Here is a 24,561-nt window from a genome sequence, read left to right as displayed (position 1 = left end):
GTACCCTCACGTGTTTAACAGACACATGGCTGCTGCCTGAACAGCTGTCAGAGAGCAGAGTTTGCTGCACTTCACATCCTTACTCCCTGCTCAGGAACTCAGTGTCTTTGCCTACTCAGGAGACTTCTCCAAAGGAATCAAACCTCTGTCCATTCACTCGAGTCAGTGTTCAGTCTCCTCAAAATTATTTCCCACATTTGAAATACTAGAGTGCTAAAAAGCAGAAGCCTCTGATAATCTGGATAGTGCAATTTATGTATGCAAAATTTGATTGTGTCTTAATGCCTTTAACTAAAATGGTGGCTGTGAAAACTTTTTAAGAAATAATGATGCAAGATGCTCTTTGTTCATTATTTGAAACACAGAATGAGGGCCATCTTTACTAGGCTGAAATCTTGCACCCCTTTTTATGTTGATCTGCAGTTTCATTATAGTCCCCTTGAAATAATTGGATTGCTGATAAAATAAAATGTGGCCTGAATAGGAAGAATATAATGTAGTGCCAACACAGAGCTGTGCAGTGTAACACATACAAATGGTTAAGACTTATTTTTGATTATTCAGTAATTATTCATGTGTACATTGGATGTATATTTTAATATAAACAGGTTCAGAGGGGAAAACACCACCAGTATGGAACAGTGTTTATAGACCATCCACAAACAGAAGGAAAGAGAAGACCTGCCATTTAAAGAAAAAAAAAGTGCTGCATATACAAATCCTCAATCAGCAGGAATGGCATTAACAAAGGATTCATTTGAACGGATTAAGTGGCTTATCACAGCTGCCTGGTGAGTTTTACAGATCACTACATTTTTTAACCAGATTCACTGAGATATATTCTCATCTATCAACTTAACAGTAATAAGAAATGCCTAGATACTTTGCAAAGTTGGAGTAATTTTGAAATAAACTTCACTGTAGCCTATAGAATAGTACACAGCAGTCTGTGTGCTATGGCTGTACCTAATTTATCTTCTCATATAATGAGTAAGTACCTTAGTTCTCAGTAAAAATAATATTAGCATTAATAATAATTTAAAAGAATGTTTATTTTCTGTATTGCTACAGAAATTTTTGGCTACCTTTTTTTATTTTAGTATATATTTCTTTGGTAAACTTTACAAGCCATCACTAGCAATGGTTGGCATGGAGCTGGGCTTCCCCAGCAGCTGCTCTGGAATCATGTGGCTATTCTGAATGTGGTTTTGCTCTCCACTTTCTCTTGCCCTCTTTCTCCGAGCAAAAGAAAACAGCACCAGCTAACTGATTTTAGGGCAGATGCAGATTATTCCTGTCTCTACTCATTCTTCACCTCATGGTGTCCATGGACAAATCTGTCTGGAATGGTTCCTCTCTGGCCCTTTGTAACTGTGGGATTGGAAATAGGTTACAAGGGGGAGTTAGAATGACTTTTTCATGGTCTTGTTTATGCCTATCTGTCTGTCTTCAGTCTCACAAATCCAAAAAGACAAATATTTACAGCATGGGGGCCCATTTCTTGATGAAGTGCACCCCTTATAAAAGTACTATATAGTAACCTCAAACAAGACTTAATCATGTCTACACTTGATCACTTCTTGGTTTCTACAGGCTAAATTTTTGTGAAGGTTTGATGTTGTGAGTGAAGTTTTAATTTAGTTTTCTTCATTTAAATCAGGTGGCTGCTGATTGTTTTTTCAACTCAAGGAATTGATGGGGTAAGTGACATTAATATTTACTTTAGGCAGGTGAGAGATAGAATGGAAGAGTTCAAACAAGTAGCACCACATGCACCACAATCACCAATAGTTCTGTGGGAAAACCACAATGTTCCTTTCCATATTTCTGCAGTTCTGACTTTCCTTTCTGCTACTCATCTTATATATTTTGCAATTTTAGGCTCTAGATTTTCCTAATTCTAATTCTGGCTTCTTGAGGTACCTTTGGAAAGCTGCATATAGAAAACCCTCCCTTGTTCACTGAGTCTGTCTCCTTTCTCATAAATGGTTCTGTATTATGGCATATGTCAATTCTAGCTTTCCATTCTGCTCTGTATGTTAGCCTAGATCTTAAACTGGCTTCTATGGACAGTCTCATCCCTCTGAAGCCAAAATGTCACACATAATCTAGTTTCAATATCTTCTTTATTATCCTCTCTGTACTGGCCTTCATATTACCCTTAGGTTTGCAATGCCCTCACTGAAACTTCTTTCAAGTCCATCCTCTTTGTATTCTTTCAAATATTTTTCTAAATCTCTAAAGCTCTTTTTTTGTAGAGGGTTTTTTTTAATCTCTAAACTCATCCCTTTTTATTTGAGCTGTTGAAGATGGAAATATTTTTAAAAAATAACTGTTCAATCAGAAGAAAGGGTAATAGTTCTGTTATTAGACACTTGTATTCTATTGACATTCCAGGAGAAGCAAGATTCTAACAACTATGTGAGAGACTAGAGCAGAATAGATTAGTTATTTCATGGGAAATGCAGTGTGAAAGACAAGTAGTCTGTGAGAGAGACCATCATACCCTCTTGACTGGGGTTTGAGAATTCCAGATATTCTAAAAATGTCATAAAGAACAGAATTTTTCATCCTTATCTAATATTTGTCAGTGTTTTCTCCTTGAAACATTGAAGTATGAGCCTATAGTGTTCTGTTGGGTATTAAAACCAGTAACAAAACAATCTTGGCCTTGATAATAATGAAAACCCACGCTGAGGAAATATTTGTTTTATCACAGTTTACTTGGTTACCTACATTATTCTTGAATCTTTTACCTCCTTGTTAAAATTATTTTTAAAGTATCTTTGATAATTTACACAGTTTTACTGAAAAAAATGTTATTTAGTGGACATTCCAACTTAGTTTATAAGTGCATATGATGTGTATTTATTACTACATTTGGAGAAATAGAAAAGTGAAATCATGTTCATTTACCACACAGAAGATTTTGTTGTGTTTTCATTTCCCCTTGAATATTATTTTTTTTCTCATTACAATTTGATGAAAAAAGCAGTCACTTCTTCACTATTAGAAGGACAATAATAGAAATTTTTAATACAAGGAATAAGTAAATTAATAGTAGGAAATGCATAATTAAACCATGCATATACTTAATTTCATTTAATAGACAAGAATTAAATTCAAAGTTTTATCTCTGAGTGAACTTCTTGCTCCTTCACCTTGTTGTGCCTTATTTCATTGTAGTTGAACAATCTAAAATAATGTGATGGATTACAAATTTTACATTATTGCAAATGAAATTCTGATTCTGTTAAAATTTATTTCAGGTGCAGCTGGTTTCCTAAGTTATATTTGGTGTAATATTTAGTGTTATGTGACATAACTTGTAGTTAAGGTCTTCTACCCCCTACAGCAACAAGTAATAAGCTTTTACTTATTGCTTCTACCTTGCCAGCATGTTTATGTTGATGAGAGATCTTTTGCCTTGAAAACCATCTAATTAGCTAATATGTCCAGCTGAGAATATTTGATGATGTTATTGTTGGATTGTTGTCTGTTGTGTATTGGTAAATCCATAACCTTTCAATTTTTAGGGAGGATATGCATATATTGATCCCTGTGGGGGACAGGATTGTTCAGTTTGTCGGTGCTTTCCAGAAAAAGGATCAAGGGTAAGTCGTGATTAGAACTAATGATAATTGCTGTTGTAAATACTGTTCATTTTGTGCACATTGCTGTTCCTGAAAATCAACATGGTTGATAAATCAATAAATCAATAATCAGACATAAACACATCTAATAAACTAGCATAATTCTCTCACTGGTATCAAGTGTAGCTGTCACTGAAGAAACCTAAGATTGTTTGTAAACAATTTTGTTTCTAATTGGGTTTATACTAATCATAGTACCTTTCTTGTATTAAGGATTCTTTGAAATCAGTCTAGGGATTAGATAAATGTAATTCCTAATACATATAAAGTATAGAAACCTGTGCTTGTTTTCTGCTAAGAGGCTGATTGAAAGAGAATGTCCATGCCACTCTCTAATTTTATGAGAACTTAGTTATTTCTTATTTGGGTTAGGTGACTCTAAAGATGTTTGCAGACTTTTTAGCTTACTCACTTAATATACTAACTTTAAAAAAACCCTGAGTTCTCTTTGTGTTATGAATAATTATAAAACAACTCTAAGGCATTTTCACATTACATACCAAAATTAGTGCATTTTGCTAATTACTCACAGAGATCACCAATAATTTAAACATTGTGTGAGGAGAAAACATATATATATATATATGTATGTTCTGATTGGTGATCAACTGAAAAATTGTCAGTGATAAAAATTTTTTTCTACGGAAGTACTAATGGTTAAGTTTAGGTCTAGGAAGGTTGAATATGGTGGATCAGTTTTGGAAGAGCCACGTGCCCCATTTCTTTGTGTTCAACCTGAGTTGCCAGAAAAGCAAGACACACCTTTTTCTTCCTGTGCTTCTGCAGTTAGCTGCACGCTTTGCTGTGTCATGATCACTGCCCTGGTGTCCTTGGATCCTATCCTAATCCTCCAGGATTATGTCTATGTGAAAGTCCCCCATGCTGTAGGATTTTCATAATAGAGGCCTAGGGTGCGTGTATCTCTGTAACACTGTGCTAACAAAAGGGCATCCCAGGAAAAGTATTTTGACTGGTACCACTGCAGTGTCTCAGTGCTACTGAACAGACTGTTTTAGATACCAAAAACCTGATCTGAAGTGCCATTTAAAAACAACTGACTTTCAAACTAGGGGGAATTTCCCTGATTTGGGTTCTCACTCAGTAGCCCAGAAGTTCTGAATTACATGGCCATACTTAGTCAATAATAAATATCTTCTGCAGTTGTTCTGGCTCTTTCCTAGGCTGTCCCTCATCACAGGTAAACTGTGCTATGATTCATGCATTTGCAGTTAGTTTTCTAAATAATTCCAAGGAACTGGACCTAAGTGCCAAATAGAGGTGTAGTAAACACTTCAAAATGAATTGAATGTTGTTATGCAACTGTAAGTCTGAGAATTGTAGCATTTTCTGAAAAAGCTGTGAAATAAGTACCCTGATGAATAATGGATAAAGTATCTCCAATGTAATAGGAATTTATATTTCATGCAGTCATTTATATTAATCAATATACTAGAAACAGAAGTACTCTTCAAACCCTACATGAAACATGGCTTAACTAAATATTGCTTCACATAGATTACTGCACATATTTTCTATACTAATGTATGGTGATGAATAATTTTCTATAGGATTATTTAATCTTTTCTTTCATACTACAATTCTTCTGGGTTTTAAACTTTGCTGTGTTCTGCTTTTACACTCTGACACACTAAATTTGCTCTCCAAGTTTTTGTGGAGGCTACCCATTACAAAATAAAAGATTGGTTTATCTTATTGTTAGCTTTCTAGAATGCAAAACATCTGCTTTATCTGCTTTTCTGTCTGAATCCTGCTCTGAGGCTCTTTCCTCAGTTTTGCATCTTTCTCAATCCTGTCTTGAAATGGTAAGAAACAAATTATTATTAAAAGCCTCTGGCATTGTACAGTACACAAGCCTAAATATTCAGAACTTTTGTTATTAACACTTTGCCTTCTATTTGCCCATTTGAAAATATTTTAAATTTCAACATCAAAAGCCTTCTTCATTAAGTCGACAAGGTAATGATAATTGAAGTTTAGCTAGAGAAAAGCTGACCATGGGAATAAGAAATTGAAACTGCCATGGCCATCCTTGAATGTATTGATACTGGGAAAATTGAAAGACAAGTAGAAGCAAATAGCTGAACTTTCATTTAATATTTAAATATAACCTTTATAGCTATGCATCAGTTGCTCTATTGTGTTTTAGAAGAGCTTGTGTACCTATCATTTTTAATTCTCTCTAACATATATACCTCTGTGCAATGAATACATTTGCACTCCTATTCATTAGCAAGAAACCATTGTCTGAAAAAACATTTTAGTCACTACTGCTAGTAGTATATCATTACAATTGTTCACATCACAATGAAATTTTGACTTCTGTTCACTTGGGATTACAGTCTTGTTGGAATTAGTTTTTCATGAAACTGTTTATCTTTTGATCTTCACAATTCAAAAGGACTCTTTCTTCCATAGGACACCATTAAAATGTGCTGCTAAATCTCTTTGCCCATACTGTGTGCTATTATATCTAGCCATTTCAGAACTGTAGAACAGATAAATAAGGCAAAACATCATTAGTGAAAGTATATTTAGCAATAAGTGTTCTATCTGACTTACTAGATTCTTTTTCCCCTCTTCCTTTTTGGTAGGCTGTAAAGTCTGTGATTTCAATTTTCCTTAAAGACAGAGTAAAACCTTTCCACCATTTCATTCTCTTTTTTCTACATCGGAAAGTTGTTTCCTAGAAAACTCCTGCAATATTTTATCACTGGCTTCTAAAAATGCTGGCTGCTCTAATAGAATTTAGATTGTTAAAAAAATGTTTGCAGTTAGCACTGACCGCTTGTAAACCTGTCCTGTGCTGACCCAGAGTTTGATCCTATTCAATTCCGTTGGCTTTGTTTTTAGTTAAGTAGATTTGGGAAGCAAGCATCTATTCATGACCCAACCTGATCTGGCTTCTATGGGGTCATGTGAAATGCCTGGATCAAAGTGAATTATAAATATAACTCAGCAGGACCAATGCTCGTTCTTTTGCAGATGGATGAAGCAAGAGGCTTATTTTTATCCTAGTGTAGGGGAGAATGCAGCAAACAGAAATCTAAGAGGAGGGTTTTACACTTTCTGACACTTCAGATGTAAGGAGTTAGCATTCACAGGAGATGCTGAGTCACTTGGGTGTCACAGGTAAGCTGGGAAGTCAGCTGGTATCAGTCACTGCAGGGCAAGAATGCACTGGCCTGAGGTAAGAATGAGCAGTTACCTGAGAGTAAGTCAAAACTCTGGCTCTGCTTCTCTTGTAACATCTCCCCAGTAGCTCTTGTGAGTTGCCAAATTTCCTTAGTAGATTCCATGGGTTATCTGAGTTCAATTTACAGCACAGTGTAAACATATTTTAAATGCACTAACTCTGAAAAGTGTGCAAATTCTGTCTATTTTGGGAAGTAAGAGGCATTTATTAAAACACACTTTTTTTGCATGTCAGTGTGAAGTGGCAGTCTGTCATTCACATGGAATATCTAGTACTTGTATTTGAATTTTCAAGTGGCACCCTCAGGAAATAAATATGCAAAATCCTTCTGCTTGATCTCAAATCCACTATCAGAGATGTATGTACACTGGCATCTGAGGAAATCCAGATTTCTCCCATTATTTGCCTCCTACTTGTTGATCATTTTTTCCCAGTACATTAGCTGTAAGTTTTAAAGCAGAAGGTTCCTGAGACCAGTTATACATTTCACTTACATTCACTGAGAACCATATTATGGTTTTCTATAAAACAGACCCAGAGAAATAAGACCCCTAAATCTATATCTGAAGCAAACCACACTTTAATTTTTTTTTCTTTTTGTAACTGGGCAGAGAGATAGGCAGTTCTCTAACTGCAGAAGTTAAAAGTTGAACTGGTAGGGAATGGATCCTGCTTACCAGAATGGGGAATAGCCACTCCAGTCTGTAAGGAGAATCACACCAATCACTGCAAGGTCTCTTTGAGGTTGTTCATCATATACGATGCCCAGCTACAGCATCTGTAAATTAGCATTTTTCATATTAGACATTTTCCAAATTTTTAGAACTTTTGACCTTGTTAATTATCCCTCCTTTTGTTCTTGAGCATCTTTCTTTTCTTAATACTTTTGGTTCTCATATCCTACCATACTGAATATGGTGCTTTTTCCCAGTTGCTACAGATTATGAAGCTTTTCCAAATCAAGCAAGATAAAATTCTACAAAATAATTATTTTTTACAGATTTGAATCAACCAAAAAATTTCAATAAATTTTCAATATCGTTTCAATAAAATGGTACAGAACAAAATTCAATTTAATTTTATTAGCTAAGCTGATGTTAATTATTTGTGGTCTATTTCTATAATATTTATGCTCTTTTGTAGCTCTCTGCTTTCAGCCATTAGCAGTTAAGAGTTTCAGTGCTAAATTATGATTTGTTGAGTTTGTTTAACACAATAGTGACACCCACTGGCTTATTGGATAGTTTTTCTTTTCGAAGTCCCACAGGGTTAAAACACAAACATAAGTATACATTATGAATGATGTTTTGAGCACTTCACTGTGATTTGTCATGCTTCTGTAAAGTACTACTGTGAATGCTAAGCTGCATCATTAGGTGTTTTGTTCTTGTAGCATATTATATAATTGAAAAATATAATAAAGTTGCCCAATATGATAAGTTCCACATTTTCCAACAGTTTAGAGCATGGTTTAGATGTTCTTTACAAGAAAGATAGACTATTTACAAAGGCCTATAGTGACAGATCAAGGGGTAGTGGCTTCAGGCTGAGAGAGAGTTTAGATTAGATATGAGGAAGAAATTCTTTACTGTGAGGGTGCTGAGGCCCTGGCACAGGTTGCCCAGAGAAGTTGTGGATACCTCATCCTTGAAAGTGTTCCGAGGCCAGGTTGAATGGGGTTTTGAGTGACCCGGTCTAGTGGAAGGAGTTCCTAACCATGGCACAGGGGGTTTGGAACTATGTGATCTTTAAGATCCCTTTTATCCCAAACCATTCTTTGATTCTGTGAAAAGTCAAGCTCTAAGTATTATTATTGCATTTACTTGGCTAAAAATGTATGAAAAAAAAATTATCTAATTTGGTCTGTTAAGGACAAGAGATTGGATTTAATGCCAAATTGTGTGATTTCTCATATTTCTCTTAATCAGGTTTATATTTAGAAGAGGGCTTGTTCTGGGTTTTTTTGAGCCTTGGCTCACAGTGAAAATCAGTTTGTTTCTAGTCTTACCCAGTGAGGAGTAGAATCTTCCCAGAATGGACACGACTCCAAGCCCCAGAAGCTGTGGCTTTGCTCTGTATTTGATCAGCTCTTCTAAAAGGGGAGAGGACATGGGTGGAGCTTAGAGCAGCAGCAGATGCCCCCACCTCACTAAGCAAATGACAAAATAAAACATCTCTCCAAACGCTTTGTGAGCGCTCCTCTCTTGCCCACAGACTGCTTTACTTTCCTTCTTGCTCTGTCCTGCTCCTGGGGAAATGAAAAAGGCTGGTTACAAGCCAGAGTCCAGTGCACAGTGGAAAGGGTTGCTGTATTATTTGCCTACAATCTGTGTGGAATTGCTGGGCATTTTCACTTTTGCTTTTATGAACAGAAGGTAAGTGCATTTCACTGGTACATCACTGGTACATCTCCATAGCTGAAGGTGATAATTGGGCTTCTTTCGACTTTATTGATAACAAGCAAGAAAATTCATTCGAGTAGCATGAAGTTTTTTTCATTTCCAATTAAGACTCCTTTTAAACATTGTGCTTGAGACAGTTAAGTGCTTAAGGCACTCTCAAAATCAGGTGCTTTCAGTCTCATGCATCAAAAATAATTAATTCCAGATAACCTTGACCATTGCCTTTTCCAAACAATATTAAATGTTTTGTTTCATGATTCTGAAGTATTTGCAGTCTTACTCTTAGGAAGCATAGTTAATTAAAAAACAATATAGCCTTGTTTTGCTTAAAGTCAATTTCTTACTGCAGGTCAAGCCCAGGATATGCTAAAATAACAGACTGTAGTCTTGGCATGGTAGCTCCTGACCTAGACAATTAACAAGGCACTGAAAACCTAGAGGAATTTATTGGCATCAGATGGCAGAGCGGGCATAATATTCTGTTCATTTTATCTGAGCTAATTTGTCATTTCCACATGAGCATGACTACCTTCATCCTCTTTATTTTTACAGCTGTCCTGAGACTGTAATGCTGTGGTAGTCACATTGGATGGGCACAAATAATAGATGTGATAATAGATGTTATGGCATGGTATCAGTTTGGTCTTAACAAAGCTCCAGTCATTATCAGTCTTTGAGCTGAAAGAAAGAGAGAGAATCCATCAGCTTCACATGGCATGCTAAAGTTGTATCAGCTGCCAAACCCATTGTGAATTTTGAATTCAGTGACTCTGTTCTATGACTTCACTACCTTCTACTGAAGACCATGGAGTCAATTAATTCACAGAGTAGCAGCAAATGAAGACATTTTATCAACCTAAAGGACTACATGTCCTGGAAGCGTTTATTTATTAAGTATAATAACTACCATGGAATGCCTACAGTGTCTCAGCATTTTTTCTGAGTGCAATAAAAGTCATGTTTTTTAACTGTCCAAAGGATATAACAGGTTTTGAAAATTTTCTCTTTCAACTCTTGAATGCAGGACATATACACTAGTAATTAAGAAAATTTGAAGTTGGTGCAGAAACCTGTTGTCAACAAAATGCATTGAAAGACAAAGGCATTATAAAATGAGTGCAAAACATCTTATGCTTTTCTTGTCCTGTTGATGGATGATGCATTTTGCAAGGTAATCGCTAGTTTAGAGAACTAAAAAGCCACTTATGGTAAAGTTAATTGCTCAAACAGTTGTATTTTATTATATTATTAGTCTGATTCATTTCACTGGTACTCAAAATGATGCTTTAATTAAAATGGTCGTCCAATTATTTTTTCAGTCAAGTATTTAAAGAGCATAATAGCTGCCTTAGAAGTACTTCAATTGATAAATTCATTCTAACATAGAATAAGCAATGCACTGCCAGTAGACAGGCTGCAAGTGTTCATGCAAGCAGACACTCAACACCCAGAAACCCCACTGTCCATTCACTGTTAACAAGGATGCAGAATCAGCAGCTTTTAATACCAGTAGCCCTTAATTTGCATAATATTTTACACTGCTGAAATTCTGGTATCACAAAAAATTTAACTGTTAGAGAAGACAACATGCTGGTTCTGCCCTGGAATTTTTGCTAGTGACTTCTCTGGAAGCAGGATCAAGGCTGCAGTGAGAGGAGTAAAGATAAATAGAACATGACTCATATGAGGATTCTTTTTTTAGGAGGTCCTTATTCCTAAGTGTAGGACTTCTTTTCCCAGCCTCTGGACTAAGTTCCTTTTCACATCTTAAGGGCCAGTGGTCACCCAGCCCTACTTCCACTGTGACATGAGCCTATGGTATGTTCCTGTGCAAACATAGTAATTACCTTCTCTGTTGCTTTGCTGGTTTGATTGAATGATGCGTACCATACATTTTTTCACTTCTGCTCCAACTGTCAAATCACACTGATTTTACAAAGAAAAGTAGAAAATAAATAAAAAGTAAAAGAAGCTTAAGTCCCTGCTTATAATTCACAAGATTTTGTCCAGATAGATTTAGCCTGCTGAAGTGTTTACACTGAGAAGCAAGCCTTCAGTTCTTTTGCTTCCTGAAGCTACATATCCTTCTTACAATTATCTTTCATTTCCATCTTTTTTTTTCTTTTGTCAATCCATTCATAAAAGTAAAGATATAGTCTGTTACTTCTGTATTACTGAAATATCTTTTACTGCCCTCAAGTGGTCCTAAAGCCGTAGGGTTTTCTCAGGAACGTATGGGGTTCCATTTTGCTCTCTTTTAAAATACTGAATTATAAGAATTAATTCTATACTAAAATTATTGATTGATTATACATACTGTGTAACTAATATAATTAATTACAGTTATAATAATTAATTATAATTAATGGATGAAATCTGGAAAGAAAGCAAAAATGTCTTCAGTTTGGAAACAGAACAAGTTATCGGTAGACAAGGATAATGATATAAAATGAAAAAGATATGTAAGAGAAATAAAGACCTGCAATAACATAGATTTTTATAGGGTGGAAGTATAGACAGCTCACATGTGAAGCCTGATTAGAAAGTTTACTTTATTCAGCACTTTAAATCTATGATTGCATAGTTGTTGAGCAGCACAGATCAAAAACTGCAACACATCTGAAACAACTCCACACCAGTATTATAGGCTGAAAAGTCCAGTTGGCATAAGAAGTAATTTGGCTTCAGGAGAATCTGTATTACCTTGGAAAAGTTAGTAGAAATCTATGGAGACTGCATGGTAATGAAGGTACAAATACTCAATTTAGAGCCATTTATAGATAAATTACATTCTTCAACCCCCCAATCCATTTTAACACAATCTATTAAAATTGATACTTTCTGTGAATATGTTTTCTAATAACTATTATTTTTTTCTCCAGGAAACTTGCACTAAGATATGAGAATGATTATGAAAAATGTGAGCTAGAAAAACTTAAGATAATTGGCATACCATGTCTTGAAAGAGGGAACTCGCTTGATTTGTTCTAATTGTGTACAAAGTCCCTTTGTCTAAAATGAGTCCTCATTTTTCTGGTGGGAAAACAATGCTCATTGGAGTCCTAGGCTTGCAAAAGGTGATACTTCAATTGGTGGAGACTTGCAGGTTATCCCAAGCATCTCAGAGAGGTGGTCTTGGAGACCTGATGAAGGTGAAAAAAAAATTATCACCTTAAGCAAGTTGATAAACTTGAATGTCATGTTCCTACAGCACCTAATGGATGGGACAGTTTTGCAGGCTGTCCAGCAGCTATTTTCAATCATGAATATTTATATATTGTAAGCCTTGTTTTATCCACAGAGTCATCTCTGAATTGCTGTGGGGGTTACAGCAGTAGTCATCCACTTTTTTGAACTCTTTTCAGGGTCAGCCTGGTGAGCTGGGAGCTCAAGGTCCAATTGGGTCCTTGGGATCTACAGGACCAGCTGGTCTGCCAGGGGAGAAAGGACAGAGAGGTGAGAATGGGCAGCCTGGGCCAGCTGGAGAAAAAGGTGATAAGGTAGGAAACACCACAGACAGCTCTTTTAGGTGTATATAATATATAAAGTTAAATAAGTGAAACAGAACTTGAATGACCAAAAAGCATTTGCCAAACTATTTTCTTGCTCACACAAAATTCTCACAGAAGTCAATTATAGAAAATTAATTCTTGAAAAAGTATTTCAGGAGATTTTTTGCTGTGGATTGCAAGATTAGAATTGTCAGAAGACATAAAATATGATGAACAGACAGACTCAGATTGTCACATAACATGTCATCCTCCTTAACCTCAAAGAAGATGTTGAAGTGTGGAGCTGGAGGGAGCAGTATGGTGCTTATAAAAGTGCTGCACTAAGCAGAATTTTATTACCACTTAGAGATTATAAACTGCTGTTCAGATTCATATCTGTACAATCCCTGGCTCTTGGTACTTCATCTTAGTTTTAAAAATCTAATTTGACTGATCCCAGAGTGAAATCACTAATGTCAGTATCTAGCACACCTGAAATGTAAATACTGTAAACAAAAATTGTATTGTACTGGAGCAGCATTGTGAAATTATGTACAGAAATATTTTATAAGTTACAGGCAACTTCCCATTCTCTGTCATTTTATAATCTTCAGAGGATGAATGGCTGTTGAGTATTAGACATTTGTCCTGTACTGTACCACCTGTCACATGGGTAACTGTTTGCACTAGTCTTCTGCTAGGCCTGTAGAAGTTTTTTTCAGATTCTTAATTTCTGAAAATTGTGGCTTTTGATTGATATTTCAAACAAGACTGTTATTTTGTTTCTTGCTATATAGTACCACATATTATTGTTTTTAATTCTTTTTAAGAGTTAATGACCTCATCAACTTTGTTTTTTCATATCACCTGTTTTTAGGGCCCAACTGGCGTCCCAGGATTTCCTGGTTTAGATGGTGTTCCTGTACGTATTAAACTAATATTTATAAAAATTATAGGTCCTATAAATTCATAGCAAGTCCTCTGACAGAATAATACACTCACTAAATTCTTTATACTTATTGATATAATTTCTCTCAGAGTTACATGTTTTGAAAAAATGTAAAATAACTAGGTTAACTTCAGCTGTATTTCCTATTGACAGCAAAGGCCAGCAAATCCCAATGAGGTAAGTAGAGAATTTTCATGCAGGAGTGGGGCAGTGAAGGCAGAGACCACCCATGGCCATGGAGCATGTGCCAGAGCTAGGATTCAAAGCAGTATATTTCTTATCTCAGGCTCTATAGCAGACTCTAGTCTGCTTGGTTAATTCTTAATATCCCTGAAAATATCTCAAACAATCCACTGGTTTTTGTTCAAATATTCTGATTTTTGCTTGTAGTCCTTTTGCAAGAGGAAACCCAACAATTGAGTCCAGTAATTTAACCTGAATAGGGGCTGAATAAGCAAAGTGGGTCCTAAGTATGTCTTTATAAGCATGTGATAATGTATTTTTGTGAATGTCTTCCTCAGTGTGAAAATTGGTGAAATAGTATCTTTGATACTGGAATTTTAAAAATACTCTACTAGAACTGAATTCCTGTGATGTTACCAGTTTCATATGGATCAAACAAAGTTAAAATTTTGAATTTTGAAAGTGAAAACAGAACCAAAAGCTGAGTGGGTGTTGCAACATCGGCTTGTCAGCTGTCCACATTTGACAGTGGGACTGTTGCCAAAATGTCTGGATAATGTCTGTAAAATGTCTGTAGAGGTCACAAGCCCAAAATTTGGCAAAAAAAAAAAAAGAAAAAAAAAGCGTTCCCAAGAAATAGATATTCTTTTTGCAAAAAAAAAAAAAGTTAATTTAAAAATAGTATCTACAAATTAGACTGAAGCATTTACAGACGGGAAGAGGTAGAATTGACAAAAGCATTTCAGGCAAATGGCCAGGAGGATACTTGCTTGACAATTTCTCAGATTCCCCCCCAAAAATAATTTTAGGTCAAAATGAATATTTTGTCCTTACAAAAGTCTTTAATTCTGTGAAAAATAGTTTTTTCCTAGAACAGGAAGATTATTCCAAGAAAAATCTCATTGTTTCATTGGCCAGTTCCTAATGTTTAGTAGAACTAATCCTTATCTGGACACTGGCTAGTTATTGCTAGGTTAGAAAAATCACAATTTCTGTAATTACTGTGTGCCTGAGTCAAGCTGTGTCCTCTTTTTACTTTTTTTATCCTAACAATTACAAACCATGAGGCTGCTTGAGACATCGTGGGGTTTTTTTGGTGGGTTTTTTCAGCTTTGCAGCCACAAGAAAGACGACAGATAGAGAGCTAGAGTCAGTATTGTCTGAGAAGACAAACATTACTTTTTCACTCAAGTGAGAACACAGTCTGGTCCTCTTAACCAGTGTTGTCCCTGTTATATTTCCTGTGCATCAAAAAAACTCAAATAAAAGACTTTCCTCATTTGTTCTACACCACACAAAAAAATATATATTCAGAATAGAAAGCATTTCTAATGCAAGAGTATGAAACCAGCACCAATGTTAGAAGTCATCTTGTTCACATCTGAGATATATTTGTTTCTGAACTGTTCTGTTAATTTAAAAAGTAATTTCCCATTAGTCATGGTGTATTTCTAATAAATAATAAACTGTCTTTCAGGGCCTCCCAGGAAGGGAAGGACCCAGAGGCAAGCATGGTTTGGATGGCTGCAATGGCTCCAGAGGTGACCCAGGATTTCCAGGAGAAAACGGTTACATGGGACCAAGAGGTCCTTATGTATGTGAAAGGCATTCCCACTGTGCATGTGCATTTCCCCTCCAAGCTAACTGCTCTTAAAATGACTTAGACTGTGGCACCAGCTGTACACTGCTGCTGGGAATTTCCTGGGAATTCCCAGGAATTCTTACTCAGGTTAATGGGAGTGAAGCACACTGCCTTAACAGATTAAGCTTGAATGTCAAATAAGGTCCTGTATCCTTGAAATACATGTGGCTGCCTTGAGAGTTAAATTCTGACTTGTTTCCCCAGAATGAAGCCACACCAGCTGAGAAGGTGAAGCTTGAAACCACCATACCATTCATTAGTACCTGAAATTTCTTAAAAGCATTACTAGTAGAGACATAGGTGACATGACTTAAAAACTAAGTGGAAGGTACAACAAGCCTAAGTCCTGTTACACTCTAAGATTTTGTACCACTTTTTTACACATATGTGCTCTATGCACTCCTAGTCTTGCCTGGGCATGTATCTGTATATGCAGAGATCGTTCCACATTAAAATGTTTGAAATTAGCACTTCAATATTTGTTTAAGTAGCTGTGTTAGCAGTACTTGACTACTGAAGATAAAAAGATTCTTGTCATTAAGGGAAATAAATTATTGTAGGTCCAAAAAAATTTTGCAGAACAGTTCAAGTCACCAGTCTCTGACTTTTTCTGGAAACAAGTTTTACTTCTGAATGAATTAGAGCTGATTAGTTGGTCTAACAGCTTCCCTGAAATTTTCTAAGTAATACAATAAAAACAACTGCACTTTACATGAAAAATCAAACGTGTTTAATGAGAGCTAAATAAAATGCTACTAATGAATTCAGCTGTTAGAAAAACGTGGAGAGGATTCACGAGTGTAATGATGTTATCAAAGATAATACCAGTTAGAATAAAATACAGTTTCATGCTATGAAAGATGCAACGTTATAAACTTAATAATAACCTTATTTGTTATACCTCTGAAAGTAACTTGTTACTTCTGCTGAAACTCTAATTTCATCCGTATTTTCTTACTGACTATGGCCTTCAAAATAGAGTTTTACTTTTTGAAATTAGACAAGTGACATAAAGGAAAAACGGGATATGGGACAAATTACAGCATAAATCCTACCAATTTCAGGAGCATGCTCTTTGGCAGGCCTAGAAAAGTATTTGCGAACTACAAAACAGGGAGACACAATAGGCATGTAGCCTTGGATATGCAAACTAAAATTCCAGTGCAAATTCATTTAGCTACCCAGAAAAACAACACATAGTAACCATTTGTGTGCAAGAATGCCTCTCTATGCAGATTGTCTATTTTTAAATAGATATGTTGCACCAGGTACAAACCTGTTACATTACAGCCAACGTTTTTATCTAATTCTTATTTTTAACATTCTCCTGTATAATTTTTTTTAACACCATGTACATATTCATGGACCTTGTTGGAAAATAAGAAAGCAGTTTCTATCTGTAAGGCCTTGCCTAAGTCATATAGAAGATAAAAAACTGAATCTAACAAAGATGTTTTATTATACAAGAGACCACATGTAAAATAACTAAAGATAAATACAACTTTTGATTTGTTTAATGTGTTCCCTAGCACTGTTGTTTACCTGTAATCTGTAGCTAATCTACTGTAGCTATATCCAGCTGCAGACAGCTGTAATTCTTCCTTTTATTGTGCCATTCCAGGGAGAAATACCTTCCCTGTTTCATTCTGACTGCTGGATTTGGATAGCCAGTTTATGATATCATGAACACTGTACTAGTAGTTTTAACCTGGTTGACAGTGTCCCATTTTAGTGAATTCAGTAGTCAGATGGTTAACTTAGTTAAATTATATCCACTTTATTTGGATTTCAAATGGAAAAAACTTCAGCAATAATGTCTTTATATATCTGTTCTTTAGATATGTATATATCATGCTCTTAACACTAAACTGAGCATTACAGTTAAATTTGCAAAATAAATCATCTGTTCATGCTAACTCAGATTGAGTTTTGGAGGGTGCTACAATTAACAGGGTTTTATAAAGGACCCTACAGCAAGTACCATGGGAACTTGGTTCTTAAAATCCAGGGGTCTTAGGTATCAGATTTTTTCATAGACTGAAACAGGTTTCCTAATACATGGAAATATTGAATACTATGCATCTAATACAGTCCATACCTTTTTTTTTTTTTGTATGCAGTATCACTTTAAATTCTTCTGAATCACACAATGAACTTTCATGGAAGGCAGAGTGCTAGTACTTAAAGCCACTGCCTCTCTGAAAGAAAAATAAAGACTAAAGGCAAGATTTGTAAAGATTGTAGAATATTGAAGGACCCAAGTGCTAACAGAGTCCAGAAGCTGTGGGAAGCTGGTTTGCTCAACTGAACAGAAGGTTTTGTTAAAATAAAATGGTCATTCATGATCCTTGTGGGTTACCTTGTGATATACGGGCACCTGAAAGTCACAGCCTGAGAAGTTATCATACAGTCTCCTTGGAAATGTAAAATATGGATCATATAATGTAAAAGTGGATCATGTTTTAAAAGACTCTTTTTCTTTAAAGGGAATTCCAGGGCAAAAAGGAGAAAAAGGAAATTCAGTTTATATTTCACATTTTGGAAAAGGACTTCCAGTAAGTACCTGATTGTGAAAAAAAATCATCTATTGTAGGAAAAGATGTATGGTAAATGTAATTGTTCCATTATTCCTCACTAGTTAATAAAACTTAGTGAAAAAAACCCTAAATGAAAAACACATATACAACTCTAACAGATAGTTTGTGATCTTAATATCTGTAAAGTTAAAAAATACCCACAAGAAAGTTTGAACTGGTTCATTTGTCATTACAGGGAGAGAGAGGTGATCCTGGACCCCCTGGCATGCCTGTAAGTACAGCCAGTGGGTTCTGGAACTGCTTTTTGACATGAAGACCATAAATTTTTTTCTGCTTAGCATGGTAACAAATATTGGGGTTTCTCTCTGCCTGCCTTAAATAGTAAAATTCCAGAATAAAGTCTGAGAAACATCAAATCTGTATAGTCTGTTCCCATGGCCAGTTCATGCTGGCTGAAAGGGAGTAGTAACAGTCCATCCTCATCTGCATTCACTGTGTGTGGAGCAGCTGTTGCCCTGGTACTCACAGAGTATTTTCTCTGTGAAATTCAAGATATGAAATCTTCTCCTACAGTATCTGATGGGTTTCCTAAGAATAAGTAGCACTTCATCATATTCCAGCCATAAGAACACGAAAGAAGATGAGAGAGTTTAATTTTGTTCCTGAATCACATTCTTGATGGCTTTGGATTCCTCTGGTTACACCCTTCAAAAAGGTGTTCACTGATGAGTTGTATCAAGTCCCTACACTGTAGCACAATTGCTGACAAAGTGAACTCTCAGTGCATTAAAAACACAGAGCTGTGTCTTGTCCAGCATTACCCAGGAGCTGGTGCTGGGCTGCTCTAGTCACAGGGAGATTTCACTTGTGGTGTAAGCTTTGGGCTCTGGGTGGAATCCAGTGACCAGAAGGCTGAGTCCAAGGTGTTTTGGAGGGGCTGGGTTTGTGTAGAAAAGGGAAAGTTCTTTCTGTGTTCACAAAAAGACCTTTTGCAATCTTTTCCAGGGACCTAGAGGGCCCAGAGGTGCAACGGGCCCATCTGGATACCCAGGCCATCCAGGCTTGCCTGTAAGATAACCAGTTATACAGCCTTGCCTTAGCATATGCATTCATTCTTGTCTAGCCATTTTAAAACTTGCCTTAATGTGAATCAAAGCCTAAAAGTAATTTTGAGGCAGGTGATAAGATAGATTTTTGCTTTACCTTACAAGTTTGGAAGTTGAGGGATATGTTGTTCCTTCCCATGTCTGTGTGAACATGTTTCATCCTGGCAGTCTGTGATCATGGAGAAATGCTCCTAGTGCTCTCTTTAATCCCTTTTCCCAAGACCACCTGTGGGAGACAGGAAAGGGGGAAACCAGAGGTCAGCCCTCCTGAAAGCAGTGACCAAGTGAAGTAAATTGTACTTTGGGATAGGTAAACCCCAAGAGAAAATTCTGCCTCTAGGTCCTATAATCAAGAGGAAATAATTTTCAAAAACTGTCTCTAAATCCCACATATTAACTTGTCTTCATTCTCTTTTAAAGGGTATTCCAGGTTACCCTGGTTTGCCAGGTGAACAGGTAGGTAACAACTTCTGAAGCTGCTAATGGAATAATAATTTATACAACTATTTGAAATGTTTCTTATGTTTATTTTTTATCAAGTTTTTCAAAAGAGTTACTTAATTCAACTCTAATGTTAGTATTTTTTGATCATGCTGAAACTGTTTACATTCTTTATCAATTAGGGAAATCCAGGGATTGGAGTAGATGGACAAAAGGGGGAGCCGGTAAGAAAACAAATAATAATAAATATATTATTGATGTAGCATTAGAAGAATAATAGTGTCTTATTGAGTTCCCTGGAACCCATTCATTTGTGGCTTTGTCTCCTGCTAATCATGTTAGAACAGAAGAAGTTACTGAATCAATTAATTCTGAGCAGAAGTGATTCCTTCAGTGAGCTGCATGCAGGAATCAAGCACATTCTGAAGATTTTGAAAAGCAACAGTGTTACTTAGCATTTGCATATATTCTGAACAGATACTGCCTAGATAATCACAACAGTATTTGTGATTACTTAATGACAGGGGCTGGACCAGATCAGATCCTGCATCTCATCTCTTGCTAAGTGCAGAACAGGTGTCAAGGAAAGTGTGTAAGAAGCACATAATAATAGTTCCTCTACCAGTCTCCACCTATATGTGTAGATAGGATGTGTAGAACCAATGAGGAATATTTGATATTTCTTCTATGAAAGAATATTTGATATTTCTTCTATGAATTGGTCCAATCAGTTCTTAGAATTTGTGCAAGTGTCTAACATACACAAGTTTCCATAGCAAATCAATAATTTCATTTCACATTCACAGTCTTGTGCTCAAAGGCTTTGGTCTAGAACATGAGAGATTGGACACATAAGATATTTGACAGTCCTGTAACTACTCTCCCCACAGCAGATTTGGAGCAGGAGCCAGGCTTTCTCATTTATTTCCCTAGCCATAATGTTATTTTTAATGACTCAGGAGAATAGGAGATTAGATTGCCAACCTTACTCTTCTGGGCAGATGGTGAAGAGGCTTACACATTTCAGTGCAAACCTTTATCTGCAGGTAATTAGTACATTTTAAGTGAGTACAGAAATACGTAGTGCTGTGTTACAACAGGAAGACAAGCAGAGTGTCACTGAAATACTGCATGGAGCATCTCTGCTGTTGCTTTGGCTTCCACAGGGTGACATCGGACTGCCTGGGCCACCTGGGTCACCACTGTTAGTTGGACCTCCTGGAGCTCAGCTGTTCAAAGGACAAAAGGTGTTAATTTGTCATCATATTTAACAGTGCTCAACTTGGCAAGTACAATCCTATGATATAATTTTTGCAAGGATGGCATTAGACAAACATCTTTCTGTAAGAAACCACCAGCTGCAACAGAATCCTGTGTTCAGCACCCTTCCTACAAACTTTCAGGAGAGAACACCCCACGTGTACTTCAGCTCATGTTCTGGAGGGAAGACTGTTGATGCAGAAAAGATATACTGCCCTTGCTTTGCTTTTCTTCACTTTTTGTCATTAGCAAATCGTATTTCAGGCATCTTGGCAAATTTGATTACTGTGCTATTGAATCTCTTTGTGGCTCTTCATTAATAGTTTAAATTTTGCATATCACTAGCAACTGTACTCTAACGTACAGTTTTGAACTAACCCTAACCCTGCTAGGATACTCTTTTTAATATAAAAACTGTGTGATTTTGTTGTCAATTTTTATTGCAAGTTTATCACAGAATCATAGAATGGTTTGGGTTGGAAGAGTCCTTAGAGATCAGCTCGTCCCAGTCCCTCTGTCATGGGCAGGGACACCTTTCACTAGACCAGGCTGCTCAAAGCCTCATCCAAACTGGCTCTGAACATTTCCCAGAATGGGGCATCCACAACTTTCCTGGGCAGCCTGCACTTCTACATCACACCTACCATAGCTACAGCTGAGTGGCTTAGAACATTAGAATGTTTGTAACCCATGTCACTTTTAAACAAAAACTGTGTTACAGAGCTCTCTGCATCCTCAAGTCAGATTTCCTCAAATACACAAATGAAAAGGTAAAGTTGGCATTGCCAGCTCTTGCAGCCTCAACTCAGGGAACCAGTAGATTTCACATGTTGGACCTTGGGCTTTGATCATGCAAATGGCTGCTGTACAGGTGTACAGAGAGAGGGAAAGGACCAAAAGAACCTCCATAAACTCCCCATGTTCCTGGGAAGTGGGACATTTGCTGCATCTACATCACATAATCATGGCCATGTAAGCAGCCATGCACCCCATTCAGATTTGGGCTGTGCTCAAAAGTGTAGATTTATGCTTTTGAGTACTTGCATCAAACCAAGAAGAGCAGCAAATTAAAAAAAGAACTACTGTCATGCATATTTGTAGGAACAAAGCACTGACTTGCAGATCCTTGAAGTGAAAAGATACAAGTCTCCCTCCACAGTCATTATGCTGGTTTGACAGTGTTAACAGAAATAAAGATAAGTACTTAAATGTTTTTCTTGTGTCTAGGACACCTAAAGAAACACATCCAGTGCTTATAAAAACATCATTTAACACTTCTAATTCAGAGTAGGACTTAAAAAAAGTTAACTAGCACATAGGCATATCCTTCATATTAATATACACAAAATCTTCTCTTTTATATTTAGGGCCAAAAAGGATTGCCTGGGGTAGCAGGATACAGAGGGCCACGTGGACCCAAAGTAAGTAACAGGACCTTTTTTTCCCATGGTGCTGGCAAAGTCCTTCTGTGGTTATTATGTTAAACTTCTAAAGCATTTTTTGCTGTGAAATTTAATCACCAGCTAAATCAGTGTGAAAGCAAAAATATTTCAAAACCCTTTGGAAAATCTCTTGGAGTCTGTTTTATACATACCTATTGAGTGTTGCCTGGTAGCAAAAAGTCAGTGTTGTTGCCAGTTGGGCAGTTGACATAATGGATTGGAACTATAAAGAAAACACAAGTACAGATTATTTTTCCTCAGGAAGAGAAACAGAGATGATCTGAGTGTGTTCATGTGGGGCATGATGTATATTTACCACAGAAGGTTGAGGAAAGTCTTTAACATGACATTGTGGATATCCCCAAGGGTGGAGAAGGCAAAGTCACCTGTTTGGAGAAAGAGTTGCTCTTGACTGTCTATTCTGAATTTTCTTTTCTTTCTGTCAACATGATCAATTTAAGTTTGAGTTGCCAGAAGAGGAAGATCCATAGGCAGGAAGCTGCCAGATCTCTGAAAAACAGAGAGGATAATTGGAGGCAAAAGGATAACTCTAGTTTATGTTAAAAACTAATTTAGCTTTGTAGCAGAAGAGAAGAAACGAGAAGCATGAACATCACATTTCTGAGTTGTAAGTCTAGCACTTTTTCAGAAGTTCATTTTCCATCATAAAAAGACCACTGTTACTTGGCACTAGAAAAGAGAGCAAAGCTAATTTTTTTCCATCAGATTTACATTGAATAAAATGGGCTTTATAGACATTGCTCCAGTACTAGTTGTCTGTGTGGATGATAATACATGCTCTTGTTAGTCATAAGCAGGAACAGAGAAACCAACTGAAGCAGCTCAAACGATGTCCAGAACTTAAAAAAAAATATAAAAATTCAACTGCTGGAATAGTATGTAGCTTAGAGAAGACACCAGAGCAGGTTCCTCAAATAAGTGGAGCTACTTAGGCACTGCTGGTGATGCTGTGTGAGGTCAGCCCCAGTGACTGAGCCTTGCAAGTGAAACAAGATCCATCAATGCAATGTATACATAATTTAATAAACCTGCACAAAAATTGAAATTTATGGCACACTTCACTGAGTATCTTCATTAAAACACCTATTTTGACTGCTCTAGGGCATACTTGGGAGAGGAGAAAAGGGTGAGAAAGGCCTTCCTGGATTCCCTGGATTGCAGGTAAGAAAATTGCACAAAAAATGATATTACAAATTCACTATAATTAGGCAGTTTAAGTTTGCAATTTCAAGAAAGACTTTAAGGATTTTTTTAACCCAATCTGTCATGCTTTATGTATTGAATATTTAGGAGACTTGCCCTGGTACTTACCCTGTCTCAGACTTAAACATAAGCTCACACAGACTTCTCTTGGAAAGAAAGTAAATCTGTAGGGTTATCCTCTAAATATTCAGACCAGCACAAAGCTGCTCTGGAATAGCACAGTACTAATACAGTAATTTTAATGTTCTGCACACGTGTTGATGGCAGTTTTTTACAGCAACTTTACTTGTGCTTGATTTACCTAAGAGTGCTGAAATGGAGCAGCATTCCACTACTATGCTTGATGCAATATGATAAAAAAAATAAGTGAAAACCTGACTGGCTTGCTTTGGTCTGTAGTTCTAATTCTTGTCCATTTCTCACAGAAAATATTTTCAAAAGCTTTGCAAAGTTTTTGGAAGATATCCCACATAATATTTATCTATGTAACATTAACTATCAGCAGTTCTGAATAGGTTTAATTTTAAATACGTTTTTACCGTTTTAGCTTACAGTCTGCTTGCTTTTATTAGGGTCATCCTGGTTCTTATGGACCTGCAGGTTTTCCTGGAATGAAGGTATGAAGGCAGAAAGTATTAAGCAGCTCTCTGAACAGTGGGATCAGTGAGATTTTGTTTTCTGTGGATTTGTGCAGATTTGGAATTTTCACATACTTCACAGCTCAGATTGCATTCCTTCTTTTCTCTTCTGCTACCTGTTGTCACAGAAGCTGTATGAACTTTGTGTCTTTGAATTTCTGCTACTCTTTGAAATTGGGCTGAAATTTGCTAATGGAATCTGAAGTTGCAAGGAGGTAGAAAAGTTAGTGGGACACACATACAGCATAACAGAAAAGCTATGCAGCATGTTAATTTTGTGTTTTATGGTGACATCGTGTAATTTTGTGGTGCATGCATGTTTTGTTCAAGTTTGTGACTTGAGAAATTCCAGTGATACTAAGTCTGCTAAATTTTACTT

The 24,561-nt window shown here is 36.4% G+C and overlaps 2 protein-coding genes across 2 annotated transcripts in view; one reads left to right on the top strand and one right to left on the bottom strand.

The window, feature by feature from the left end:
• COL4A3 (collagen type IV alpha 3 chain) overlaps positions 1–153 on the bottom strand; it is a 58,997-nt gene extending 58,844 nt beyond the window's left edge. Inside the window, exon 1 of the mRNA XM_088170916.1 lies at positions 144–153. Within this exon, the coding sequence (XP_088027042.1) occupies positions 144–153 (10 nt within the window). The remainder of the gene's footprint in view (positions 1–143) is intronic.
• Positions 1–24,561, top strand: part of COL4A4 (collagen type IV alpha 4 chain) — a 63,214-nt gene that overhangs the window by 2,075 nt on the left and 36,578 nt on the right. Inside the window, exons 2-16 of the mRNA XM_088170728.1 lie at positions 609–791; positions 1,661–1,700; positions 3,537–3,614; positions 12,635–12,769; positions 13,638–13,682; positions 15,370–15,486; positions 18,021–18,089; positions 18,307–18,342; positions 19,077–19,139; positions 19,598–19,633; positions 19,801–19,842; positions 20,785–20,865; positions 22,246–22,299; positions 23,443–23,502; positions 24,117–24,161. Coding sequence (XP_088026854.1) covers positions 736–791; positions 1,661–1,700; positions 3,537–3,614; positions 12,635–12,769; positions 13,638–13,682; positions 15,370–15,486; positions 18,021–18,089; positions 18,307–18,342; positions 19,077–19,139; positions 19,598–19,633; positions 19,801–19,842; positions 20,785–20,865; positions 22,246–22,299; positions 23,443–23,502; positions 24,117–24,161 — 957 coding nt within the window. The 5' untranslated portion in view covers positions 609–735. The remainder of the gene's footprint in view (positions 1–608; positions 792–1,660; positions 1,701–3,536; positions 3,615–12,634; positions 12,770–13,637; positions 13,683–15,369; positions 15,487–18,020; positions 18,090–18,306; positions 18,343–19,076; positions 19,140–19,597; positions 19,634–19,800; positions 19,843–20,784; positions 20,866–22,245; positions 22,300–23,442; positions 23,503–24,116; positions 24,162–24,561) is intronic.

The sequence above is a fragment of the Sturnus vulgaris genome, chromosome 10 (assembly GCF_052056855.1).
Source record: "Sturnus vulgaris isolate bStuVul1 chromosome 10, bStuVul1.hap1, whole genome shotgun sequence".
Classification (NCBI taxonomy): Eukaryota; Metazoa; Chordata; class Aves; order Passeriformes; family Sturnidae; genus Sturnus; species Sturnus vulgaris.
Note: the sequence above shows the minus strand (reverse complement) of the source record. Positions and strands in the feature narration are given on the sequence as shown.